Genomic DNA, 13,242 nt, shown 5'->3' with positions numbered 1-13,242 from the left:
GCCACGAGGCACGGGGCACATTCACCGCAGCGGCCTGCACGCGACCGCTTGCACGCGGGGGCCGACGAGCCTGCCGGGGAGGGGGGGGGAGGATGGTCGCGCGTTCACGCCACGGTCAACGCCACGTCCGGGCGACGTTCGGGCGACGTTCGGGCGACGTTCGGGCGACGTTCGGGCGACGTTCGGGCGACGTTCGGGCGACGTTCGGGCTACTGTGTGTGTGTAAACAGTGTGCATTACGTTGTGTGTGTGTGCGTGAGTGTGCGTGTGTGAGTGTGTGCGTGAGTGTGTGAATGTGTGTGTGTGTGAGTGTGTGAGTGTGTGTTTGAGTGTGTGAGTGTGCGTGTGTGAGTGCGTGTGTGAGTGTGTGTGTGAGTGTGTGAGTGTGCATGTGTGTGTGTGCGTGAAGAGTGTGTGAGTGCGTGAGTGTGTGTGTGTGAGTGTGTGCGTATGTGTGAGTGTGTGTGTTTGAGTGTGCATGTGTGAGTGTGCGTGTGTGTGCGTGTGTGAGTGTGTGTTTGAGTGTGCGTGTGTGTGAGTGTTTGAGTGTGCATGTGTGTGTGTTTGAGTGTGCGTGTGTGAGTGTGTGTTTGAGTGTGCATGTGTGAGTGTGCGTGTGCGTTAGAGTGTGTTAGTGTGTGTGTTAGAGTGTGTACTGTGTGTGAGTGTGTGTACTACCTTTGTGTTTGTGGTGGGAGCGTGAGGCTGTGTGTTTATGTACTGTGTGTGTGTGTTAGTGTGTGTGTGTACTGTGTGTTAGTGTGTGTGTGTGTTAGTGTGTGTGTGTGTTAGTGTGTACTGTGTGTTAGTGTGCTGTGTGTGTTAGTGTGTGTGTGTGCTACCTTTGTGTTTGTGGTGGGAGCGTGAGGCTGTGTGTGTGTTAGTGTGTGTGTGTTAGTGTGTGTGTGTGTGTGCTACCTTTGTGTTTGTGGTGGGAGCGTGAGGCTGTGTGTGTTAGTGTGTGTATGTGTTAGTGTGTGTGTGTGTGTACTGTGTGTTAGTGTGTGTATGTACTGTGTGTGTGTGAGTGTGTGTGTGTGTGCTACCTTTGTGTTTGTGGTGGGAGCGTGAGACTGTGTGTGTGTTAGTGTGTGTGTATGTACTGTGTGTGTGTGTTAGTGTGTGTGTGTGTGTACTGTGTGTGAGTGTCTGAGTGTGTGTGTGTGCTACCTTTGTGTTTGTGGTGGGAGCGTGAGGCTGTGTGTGTTAGTGTTAGTGTGTGTGTGTTAGTGTGTGTTAGTGTGTGTATGTACTGTGTGTTAGTGTGTGAGTGTGTGTGTGTTAGTGTGTACTGTGTGTTAGTGTGTGAGTGTGTTAGTGTGTGTGTGTGTGCTACCTTTGTGTTTGTGGTGGGAGCGTGAGGCTGTGTGTGTACTGTGTGTTAGTGTGTGTGTGTGTACTGTGTGTGTCTGAGTGTGTGTGCTACCTTTGTGTTTGTGGTGGGAGCGTGAGGCTGTGTGTTAGTGTGTACTGTGTGTGAGTGTGTGTGTGTGTACTGTGTGTTAGTGTGTGTATGTACTGAGTGTGTCTGAGTGTGTGTGTGCTACCTTTGTGTTTGTGGTGGGAGCGTGAGGCTGTGTGTGTGTTAGTGTGTGTGTATGTACTGTGTGTGTGTGTTAGTGTGTGTTAGTGTGTGTGTGTGTACTGCGTGTGAGTGTCTGAGTGTGTGTGTGCTACCTTTGTGTTTGTGGTGGGAGAGTGAGGCTGTGTGTGTGTACTGTGTGTGAGTGTGTTAGTGTGTGTGTACTGTGTATGTACTGTGTGTGTGTGAGTGTGTGGTGTGTGTTAGTGTGTGTGTGTTAGTGTGTGTATGTACTGTGTGTGAGTGTGTTAGTGTGTGAGTGTGTTAGTGTGTGTGTGAGTGTCTGAGTGTGTGTGTGTGCTACCTTTGTGTTTGTGGTGGGAGCGCGAGGCTGTGTGTGTGTGTACTGTGTGTGTGTGTGTACTGTGTGTTAGTGTGTGTGTGTTAGTGTGTGTGTGTTAGTGTGTGTATGTACTGTGTGTGAGTGTGTTAGTGTGTGAGTGTGTTAGTGTGAGTGTGTGTGTGTCTGAGTGTGTGTGTGCTACCTTTGTGTTTGTGGTGGGAGCGCGAGGCTGTGTGTGTGTGTACTGTGTGTGTGTGTACTGTGTGTTAGTGTGTGTGTGTTAGTGTGTGTATGTACTGTGTGTGAGTGTGTTAGTGTGTGAGTGTGTTAGTGTGAGTGTGTGTGTGTCTGAGTGTGTGTGTGTGCTACCTTTGTGTTTGTGGTGGGAGCGTGAGGCTGTGTGTTAGTGTGTGTGTGTACTGTGTGTGTGTTAGTGTGTGTATGTACTGTGTGTGTGTGTGTGCTACCTTTGTGTTTGTGGTGGGAGCGCGAGGCTGTGTGTGTGTGTACTGTGTGTGTGTGTGTACTGTGTGTTAGTGTGTGTGTGTTAGTGTGTGTATGTACTGTGTGTGAGTGTGTTAGTGTGTGAGTGTGTTAGTGTGTGTGTGTGTGTGTCTGAGTGTGTGTGTGTGCTACCTTTGTGTTTGTGGTGGGAGCGTGAGGCTGTGTGTGTGTGTACTGTGTTAGTGTGTGTGTACTGTGTGTTAGTGAGTGTGTGTGAGTGTGTGTGTGTACTGTGTGTTAGTGTGTCTGTGTGTTAGTGTGTGTGCTACCTTTGTGTTTGTGGTGGGAGCGTGAGGCTGTGTGTTAGTGTGTACTGTGTGTGAGTGTGTGTGTGTGTGTACTGTGTGTGTCTGAGTGTGTGTGTGCTACCTTTGTGTTTGTGGTGGGAGCGTGAGGCTGTGTGTGTGTACTGTGTGTGAGTGTGTTAGTGTGTGTGTACTGTGTATGTACTGTGTGTGTGTGTGAGTGTGTGGTGTGTGTTAGTGTGTGTGTGTTAGTGTGTGTATGTACTGTGTGTGAGTGTGTTAGTGTGTGAGTGTGTTAGTGTGTGTGTGAGTGTCTGAGTGTGTGTGTGTGCTACCTTTGTGTTTGTGGTGGGAGCGCGAGGCTGTGTGTGTTAGTGTGTGTGTGTGTGTACTGTGTGTTAGTGTGTGTATGTACTGTGTGTACTGTGTGTGAGTGTCTGAGTGTGTGTGTGTGCTACCTTTGTGTTTGTGGTGGGAGCGTGAGGCTGTGTGTGTTAGTGTGTGTGTGTGTGTACTGTGTGTTAGTGTGTGTGTACTGTGTGTTAGTGAGTGTGTGTGAGTGTGTGTGTGTACTGTGTGTTAGTGTGTCTGTGTGTTAGTGTGTGTGCTACCTTTGTGTTTGTGGTGGGAGCGTGAGGCTGTGTGTGTTAGTGTGTGTATGTACTGTGTTAGTGTGTGTGTGTACTGTGTATTAGTGTGTACTGTGTGTGTGAGTGTCTGAGTGTGTGTGTGTGCTACCTTTGTGTTTGTGGTGGGAGCGTGAGGCTGTGTGTGTTAGTGTGTACTGTGTGTTAGTGTGTGTGTGTGTGTACTGTGTGTGTGTGTCTGAGTGTGTGTGTGTGCTACCTTTGTGTTTGTGGTGGGAGCGTGAGGCTGTGTGTGTTAGTGTGTGTTAGTGTGTACTGTGTGTCAGTGTGTGTATGTACTGTGTGTACTGTGTGTGTGTTAGTGTGTATGTACTGTGTGTGTGTGCTACCTTTGTGTTTGTGGTGGGAGCGCGAGGCTGTGTGCGATCCAGGTGGGAGGTAATCCGTGTCGCGGAGCTCCGAGCAGCTCCCCGCATCTCCTCCCTCACCGTCAGAGCCACCTCGCCCCGCACCACCACCACCACCACCTCGCCCTGCAACGCCGCCGCCACCACCACAGACAAAGGTCCCCCGTGTAGCCTCAAGACTGTCGGGGCAAGTGGCTGTGAGCAGCAGCAGCAGCAGCAGCAGCAGCGGCAGCACCGATACACAGACAAAGTTCCCCGTGTAGGCTGTAGCAGGCTGTAGCGGCAAGTGCTGTTAGCGAACAGCGCTTATTATTAAGGCGACCGGCACTGTGGTACACACACAGACACACACAGAGACACAGAGAGACACACAGAGACACACACACAGAGACACACACAGAGACACACAGACACACAAAGACAGACAGACACACACAGACAGACAGACAGACACACACAGAGACACAGACAGACACACACTGACAGACACACACACAGACAGACACACACAGACAGACACACACAGACACACACACAGACAGAGACACAGACAGACACACACACAGACAGACACACACACAGAGAGACAGACAGACACACACAGACAGACAGAGACACACACACAGACAGACAGACACACACAGACAGACAGACACACACAGACAGACACCCACCCACACACACCCAGACACACACACACAGACACGCACACACAGACACGCACACACTCAGATACACAGACACACTCAGATACACAGACACACACAGACACACGGACACACACAGACACACGGACACACACTCAGATACACAGACACACACTCAGATACACAGACACACAGACACACACAGACACACACAGACACACACTCAGATACACAGACACAAACAGACACACACAGACACACACTCAGATACACAGACACACACAGACACACACTCAGATACACAGACACACACAGACACGCACACACTAAGATACACAGACAGACACAGGTGAGCGTCATGGTGAGTGTAGTGGTGAGTGTCGTGGTGAGTACCGTGGTGAGCACCGTGGTGAGCGTCGTTGCCACGCCCGGAGTGCCGTGCCTTGATGATCTGCACCGGGTAGTCCGGTTCCTCAGAGTCGTCCACCGAAGAACGGTCTGGTGGGGAAATGACACTCACCAAATCACTCACCCACTCACTAACCCACTCACTCACCAAATCACTCACCCACTCACTCACCAACTCACTCACCCACTCACTCACCCACCCACTCACTCACTCACCCACTCACTCACTCACCCACTCACTCACTCAACCACCCAATCACTCACTCACTCACCCACCCACTCACTCAACCACTTAATCACTCACTCACCCGCCCACCCACCCACTCACTCACCCACTCACTTACTCACCCAATCACCCACTCACTCACTTACTCACCCAATCACCCACTCACTCACCCACCCACCCACCCACTCACTCACCCACCCACTCACTCACCCACTAACCAACTCACTCACCCACTCACTTACTCACTCGCCAACCCACCCACTCACCAACTCACTCACCCACTCACTTACTCACCCAATCACCCACTCACTCACCCACTCACTTACTCACCCAATCACCCACTCACTCGCCAACCCACCCACCCACCGACTCACTCACTCACCCACCCACCCACTCACCCAATCACCCACTCAATCACTCACCCACCCACTCACTCACCCACCCACCCACCCACTCACTCATCCACTAACCAACTCACTCACCCACTCACTTACTCACCCAATCACCCACTCACTCGCCAACCCACCCACTCACCAACTCACTCACCCACTCACTCACCCAATCACCCACTCACTCACCCACTCACTTACTCACCCAATCACCCACTCACTCACCCACTCACTTACTCACCCAATCACCCACTCACTCACCCACTCACTTACTCACCCAATCACCCACTCACCAACTCACTCACCCACCCACTCACTCACCCAATCACCCACTCACTCACCAACCCACCCACTCACTCACCCACTCACTCACCCAATCACCCACTCACTCACCCAATCACCCACTCACTCACCCAATCACCCACTCAATCACTCACTCACCAACTCACTCACCCACCCACTCACCCACTCACCCACTAACCCACCCACCCTACCCACCCTACCCACCACACCCACCCACACCCACCCACCACCACACCCCGCTCCCCACGCACCGTCCAAGTCGGCCAACACCGCGGCCCTCTCGTACGCGGGCAGCGCGCTCAGCGTGGGCAGCAGCGCGCTCAGCGTGGGCAGCAGCGCGCCCAGCGTGGGCAGCGCCACGCCGGCTCCCTCCACCGCGGCGCCACCGCTCCCGCCGGCGACCGGCGTGGCGGGAGAGCCGCCGGCGACGGTGCCGGCGACCGGCGTGACGACGGCGGCGGCGGCGGCGGCGGCGGCGGCGGCGGGCGCCAGGGTGGCACGCGGCATGCCGAGGGCGATGGAAGCTCGCCGGCAGACGTGCTTGATGCGCGGTCCGGGCACGGGGGCCGTGCAGGGAGACACGGACACCTGGGGCTGTGGTGAGACGCGGGGAGAGACAGAGGCAGACGGAGACAGACAGACAGAGACACCGTGAGAGAGACACACACACAGTCACACACACACAGACACACACACAGACACACACACGGACAACAACAACAACAACCGCCATTCGCCACTAAGTGGCGGTGACGTCACCACGACGCTTGTGCCAGGCTATGTGCACCCTGAGGCCACGTGAAGTGTCGAACGCCCGCAGGCAGGAGGTCACGGGGCAGACCCAGCAGGTGCCACGGGTCGACTGACTGAGATGACTGGCTGATGCACCACCTGTGCCCCCTACTGTGCCAACCTGCTGTGCTTTAGCCACCCGGCGCTCCGCTCGTTGTTGTGAGCGTCGCTCCTCCGCCCTCCGTTGTTGTTGGAGGGCGACTGCCTAAAACTGCTCAGTAGAGTCCTTCACGAGCCTCCTCCACAGAGGCCGATCTTGACACCGCTGGTACCGGTCATCGGCAAGTCCACTCAGCTCCACGTCCTCCTGTACCACGTCACTCCATCTCTTCTCTATCCCGTGCCGCGCCTGTCTAACCCCCTAGATCCGGCCGAACAAAAGCTGTTTCGGCATGCGGTGGCTGGGCATGCGGGCTACATGACCCAGCCAACGCAGCCTTGCCTGCCGGAGGAGCTCACCGATGGGACCCTGCCCAGATCTTTCAAAGATTTGTGAGCTCCTCACACAATCCAGCCTTGTTAAACCCAGGATGGATCGTAGGCAGGCCAGCCTAAATGTTTCTAACCGGCGAAGATGTTCCATTAGGGGGGTCCACGTTTCGCAAGCGTAGAGTAGGGAGGGAATGACCGTGGCCGAGAAGACCTGAAGCTTAGTGCGGAGCGACAGACCAGGTAGCTTCCACACAACGTTACGGAACCGATGAAAAGATATTGCCGCTCGACTGATTCGGAGTGAGACCTCTGCGGTTAAACTGGAGCCGGTCATAAGCACACTGCCCAGGTATGAGAAACTCTCCACTCTTTCCACAACTGCCCCATCCCCGATTGGGAGTTGTGGGGGTGGAGTGTCCGATGGTACAAAAAACCCAGGCAGGTGCTTAGTTTTGGTGGGGCTGATGGTAAGGCCCCACCTCTTAGTGGCACGCTCCAGTCTCAGCAGCAGCGTCTCCAACTCCTCCTCTGAATGAGCAGCTATTACCAAATCATCGGCATACATAACGTGGTTGAGCAATAGGGAGCCATCACTTGACCGCACCCGGGCATCGATCAGCCTCCCATTATATCTGTACCAAATGAAGATTCCCCCGGTACAGCTATTGAAGGCTTCATGAACAAACGTGGTCAAAATAGATGTTAAATAATGTGGGCGCCAGAGGACATCCCTGTCGCACCCAAAGGTGTACAGGGAATGGCTCTGACTTCCGGCCACGTAGTTTTACCTGGGCCCGCTCACCATCATGAACGTCCTTAATGATCGTTAGCAGAGGGTCAGGGACTCCAAAAGCACGAAGAACGACCCAGAGCCCAGGCCTACTTGATGGTATCATAGACCTTGACCAGGTCAATAAAGCAGAGATGTAGATCTTCTAGATTTGAAGCTTTCGTGACTGCAAGGATCCATACTCTTTGGTTCTATTCGGTAAAGTCACGTAGGTAAAAATAAAATAACAAAAAATCACGACGACGTTTCGGCCACAACACAAGTGGCCCTCATCAGGTGAAGGGACCGGACTGTCCAGAGGACAGCGTTGGAGTGAAGACAGCCAAGCCCAGGTCGCGTCCTTTAAGCTGTGTGGGAGGAAACAAAAACGCCTTGACAAAGGAATTAGCATAACAATGATGTACTGGAGCGGCACGGAGGCGGGGGGGGGGAGTTTACATAATGTTGGTGTGAAGGCAAATAAGCTGCTGTGAAAGTTTGGAATACCACTACTTGAATAAATATACTGTATCATTGAAAATTAGTTTAATGTTTTGGTTTGATTTATAACATCTTTCCAATGATTGCTTAATTTGAAACCATCCTCTCGGTTGAAATTATGTCTGTGTTTGTAAATCTGAATTGCCTCGTGGACAAATCTCTGATAAAAAACCCGTGGGTTTGCAGAGAACCTTGGTATCGGAGAAAACTATATCGTGATCACCCACAGCGTTGTAACAGTGATCAGCTACGGCAGAATAATTCGTTCTGCCGTGTTTCAAATCTGATTTGTGCTCGCGAATTTGGTCAGAGACATTTCGTTTCGTCTCCCCGATATAGCAGTCACCACAGGTCCAGCTCAGTTTGTAAACCCCGGGGTACTGTAAGTCAGGAATGACATCCTTCACGGATGGGATCAGATCACGAATTTTGTGTACTGTATTGAACCGGACCTTGATCTTGTGCTTGTTTAGAATTTTGGAAATCTTTTTAGTAACGCCTGCTATATATGGTAGTGTGATGGTTTTGATCAGAGTATCAAGTGGTTGTTTCTGTATGGAGGGAGAAACAGCTTGGCGGATGGTACGGTCAGAGTATCCGTTTCTCTTGAGGGCCAGGTGTACATGTTTTAATTCACTGGTCAGGTGGTGTTGGTCCGTAATGCAATGTGCCCTGTGGTATAACGTTTTGATGAGAGGTCCGGTTCAATACAGTACACAAAATCCGTGACCTGATTCCATCTGTGAAGGATGTCGTTCCTGACTTACAGTACCCCGGGGTTTACAAATTGAGCTGCACCTGTGGTGACTGCTATATCGGGGAGACGAAACGAAATGTCTTTGACCGAATTCGCGAGCACAAATCAGATTTGAAACACGGCAGAACGAATTATTCTGCCGTAGCTGATCACTGTTACAACGCTGTGGGTGATCACGATATAGTTTTCTCCGATACCAAGGTTCTCTGCAAACCCACGGGTTTTTATCAGAGATTTGTCCACGAGGCAATTCAGATTAACAAACACAGACACAATTTCAACCGATAGGATGGTTTTCAAATTAAGCAATCATTGGAAAGATGTTCTCAATCAAACCAAAACATTAAACTAATTTTCAATGATACAGTATATTTATTCAAGTAGTGGTATTCCAAACTTTCACAGCAGCTTATTTGCCTTCACACCAACATTATGTAAACTCCTCCCCGCCTCCGTGCCGCTCCAGTACATCATTGTTATGCTAATTCCTTTGTCAAGACGTTTTTTGTTTCCTCCCACACAGCTTAAAGGACGCGACCTGGGCTTGCTGTCTTCACTCCAACGCTGTCCTCTGGACAGTCCGGTCCCTTCACCTGATGAGGGCCACTTGTGTTGTGGCCGAAACGTCGTGCTTTTTTGTTATTTTATTTTTACCTACGTGACTTTACCGAATAGAACCAAAGAGGATGTAGGTCTTGTTGGAATTCCCTACACCTCTACTGTAGCAGACGGACAGAAAAAATGGCATCTGTGCAGGACCGCCCTTTCCTGAAACCGCATTAGGGCTCCGCAAGCCCCTCCTCAGCGTGCCTGGCAAGGCGATGTTGAATAATCCTTGCCAGCACATTTCCTGGCACACTGAGGAGTGAGATGCCCCTGTACTTGGTACAGTCTGTGCGGTCCCCCTTCTTAAAGAGGGGGACCAACAGAGCATCCTTCCAATCCTGTGGAACCCGTCCAGTTGTCCGGACTGTTGTTATGATGTCATATAGGGCAGTCTGTGCACAAACGGCACCCTCCCTCAGCATCTCTTGGGAGATCATCTCTGCCCGCTGCCTTTCCTGGTCTCAGACTCCGGATCGCCGTCAGTACTTCCTCAACAGATGGTACTTCAGCCAGCCACTCACAGCGGGTGACTTCTTCCAATATTTGAGGCCCAGCAGCATCAGCAGGGTCATCCTCACTTTGTGCCACGATGTTTTCCTGGCTGAGGGATTTTCCCTCCCCCAGGACCTCACAGAAATGCTCAGCAAATCTGCAAACCTGTTCCTGGGGGTCGGAGATTGGATCACCGTTTTTTCCCCTAATGATGGTAATAGGTGTGGCGCTGCAGGTTACTTTTTTGATGGAGTTAAATAGAGATTTGTGATCACGGGCCACTGAGGCAGACTCCATCTCCTCTGCAGCCCGCGACCACCACCCATCCTTGCAGTGCCTCACGGCTCTCTGAACCTCCGAGCGAAAGCTGCGGTAAGCCTCCTCATTCTCTGATGTGGGATTCTGTAGCTGATGACAGTGGGCCTGTCGCTTTTTCTCAACCATCCTGAACACCTCCTCTGTCAGCCAGGGTCTCTGGGGAGGTGTGGATCGCGTACCCAAAGCAGCCATTGCAGCTGCATGAGTCACAGTCCTAAACCTTGCCCATCTACCCTCAACATCAGGAGGAGTGGGGGATGATGCCAATCCCAGCCGCAAGCGATGATGAAATTCTCGCTTGCAACTTTCATCAGATAACTGAGACCATGGAATGGGGTTCTGGGTGTACACCCACCACCGGAGTGGAAGAATGGCAGGTGCATCTTACAGATAACTAGTCGATGGTCAGAGGGCAGATCAGCTCCACGGTAGGTCCTGGTGTCAAGGACATGGGCTCGCATCCACTGGTCCGTCACTATGTAGTCCAGCAGATGTTCTTGCTTGGACCCGGCATGCATCCATGATGTTGTGTGGATGCGCTGATGCCGGAAGAGCGTGTTGGTAATTACAAGCCCATGGGCTGCACAAAAATCTAGCAGCCTCCTACCATTGTTATTGAGCTGATCTGGCCCATGCCCTCCAATCACTCCAGACCAGGTGCCAGCATCATGACCAACTCGGGCATTGAAGTCACCCAACTTGATGACTCTATCCCGAGGTGCCACTTTAGCCAGCACCTGTGACAGGAGGTCATAGAAGGCATCTGACTCATCGACTTTGCCTGCATCCCTCCACGGATGTTCGTCTTCGGTGGGGGCATAAGTAACCACGACCACCACTCCTCGCCTCCGGTTGATGGGAAGGCGAGCCCAAAGTAGCCTGGAGCTTACAGCTTCCCACACCTCACCGCCACGCTCCCACGCCCCCTTCATTCTTTTGTTCAAAAGAAGAGCCACACCCTGTTGTTTGGCAGTCTGCTGCCCCGAGTAAAGGACTGTCCACCCCTTATGGTGGCAGGAGCCAGAACAGGTCCACCGGACCTCCTGAATGCCACAGAGATCCAGGCGGTACCGGTCCAGCTCCCGACAGAGGAGTGGCAGCCTCTCCTCCGCAGTGAGCGTTCGAACATTCCACGTGGCCACACGAAGTGGCTTTTCGTTGTTTCTGGAGGAGCCCTGAGGGTAGAGATTCAATCTTCTGGCTCCGCCAATTGGGGTTTGACCAGAAGACGTCATAGACACCTGTCCCCCCCGGGGTCTCCGGCACAAGCTTATTAGTTCCATATTTCAGTTTAACTCGTGGGTTAGTGGTAATTAATGGAAAGGTGGAGGGGTTACCAGCCCCTCGCACCCGTCCAGAGCCCCCGTTTAGCCACTGTGGTGGACACAGACGCCATGAGGGGAGGAGCCAATCGGAATTGGCCCTCCCCCCACAGCATTGTCCACGACAGAGTTGCCCGTCCAGCACCGCGACACAGACACACACAGACACACACAGACACACACAGACACTCACAGACACACACACACAGACACACACACAGAGGAGACCCTCACCTGGAACCTGCTGTCTCTCTTTCCTCCCTCCCTTGAGAAGAGTGCATCCAGTTTCCTCTTCATCCCAACTCTCTCCCCCGTCGCTGCCGTGCTCGCTGCCATGCTCGCTGCCATGCTCGCTGAAGTACTCGCTGAAGTACTCGCTGAAGTACTCGCTGAAGTACTCGCTGAAGTACTCGCTGAAGTACTCTCCGAGCTCGCTGAAGTACTCGCTGAAGTACTCGCTGAAGTACTCGCTGAAGTACTCGCTGCCGCTGCCGGCAACAAAGCCGCCACCGGCACCACTGCCAGCTGGGCCGTGGCGGCAATGGCGGCGGTGGTGGCGGCGGTGGTGGCGGCGGTGGCGGCGGCGCCGGCGTTGTTGCCGGAGTGATCGCACCGCGTGCGGGAGGAGCGCGTCGACACCGGGGCACCACGGGCAGGCCGGACTGCCGGGCCGGTGGTGGCGGCGGTGGCGGCGGTGGTGGCGGCGGTGGTGGCGGTGAGGTGATGGGCAGCTGACGAGGGAAGCGAGGAGTCGGGCTTGAGATGGCGGACGGACTGCGGGGAGAGAGGGAGCAAAGAGAGGTGAGAGGGAGGGGCCTGCTGCAGTGGCACGTGAAGCCTTCCTCAACACACAGACACACACACGGACACACACACACAAAGACAAAGATCCCCCGTATAGCCTTAACAGACTGTAGGGGCAAGTGCTGTTAGCGAGCACCTATGAAGGCCGGTAACGGTACACGAGGGGGTGGGTGGCCAGCACCACGCCCGACCGCCTTTGTCTCCCTAGTGACGATGTTTACACACCGCACAAGGTACTCATTTGAGGCTGAGTCGACCTAGGGGAGGCCCGGGACCGGTTCAGATAATCGTCACTGGTGTTGGCCGTGAGCGGGAATCGAACCCGGGTCGCCAGGTTCATAGTGCAGCGCGCTAACCGCTACACACACACACACACACAGAGACACACACACAGGCACACAGACACACACACAGAGACACACACACAGACACACAGACACACACACAGAGACACACACACAGACACACAGACACACACACAGACACACAGACACACACACAGACACACACACAGACACACAGAGACACACACAACAACAACAACCGGCATTCGCCACTAAGTGGCGGTGACGTCACCACGACGCTTGTGCCAGGCTATGTGCACCTTGACGCCACGTGAAGTGTCGACTGCCCGCTGGCAGATCACGGGGCAGACCCAGGTGCCACGGGTCGATTGACTGAGATGACTGGCTGATGCACCACCTTTGCCCCCTACTGTGCCAACCTGCTGTGCTTCAGCCACCCGGCGCTCCGCTCGTTGTTGTGAGCGTCGCTCCTCCGCCCTCCGTTGTTTTTGGAGGGTGACTGCCTCCAACTGCCCAGTAGCATCCTTCACGAGCCTCCTCCACAGAGGCCGATCTTGACACCG

The 13,242-nt window shown here is 53.4% G+C and overlaps 1 protein-coding gene across 1 annotated transcript in view; it reads right to left on the bottom strand.

Moving 5' to 3' along the window:
• Positions 1-10: 10 nt before the first annotated feature.
• The window catches only part of LOC116958742 (uncharacterized), a gene marked incomplete at its 3' end in the record, with an annotated part of 82,921 nt that continues 69,689 nt past the window's right edge, over positions 11-13,242 (bottom strand). Inside the window, exons 8-12 of the mRNA XM_076064408.1 lie at positions 11,805-12,344; positions 5,833-6,175; positions 4,649-4,753; positions 3,591-3,734; positions 11-70 (exon numbers count right to left, since the gene is read on the bottom strand). Of these exons, the coding sequence (XP_075920523.1) occupies positions 11-70; positions 3,591-3,734; positions 4,649-4,753; positions 5,833-6,175; positions 11,805-12,344 (1,192 nt within the window). The remainder of the gene's footprint in view (positions 71-3,590; positions 3,735-4,648; positions 4,754-5,832; positions 6,176-11,804; positions 12,345-13,242) is intronic.

This window comes from Petromyzon marinus, unplaced genomic scaffold (assembly GCF_048934315.1).
Source record: "Petromyzon marinus isolate PM22_M1 ecotype Great Lakes invasive population unplaced genomic scaffold, UKy_Petmar_22M1.pri1.0 PM_Scaffold_426, whole genome shotgun sequence".
Lineage (NCBI taxonomy): Eukaryota > Metazoa > Chordata > Hyperoartia > Petromyzontiformes > Petromyzontidae > Petromyzon > Petromyzon marinus.
The sequence above is the reverse complement of the archived record's forward strand: the minus strand, read 5'-3'. Positions and strand labels throughout refer to the sequence as shown.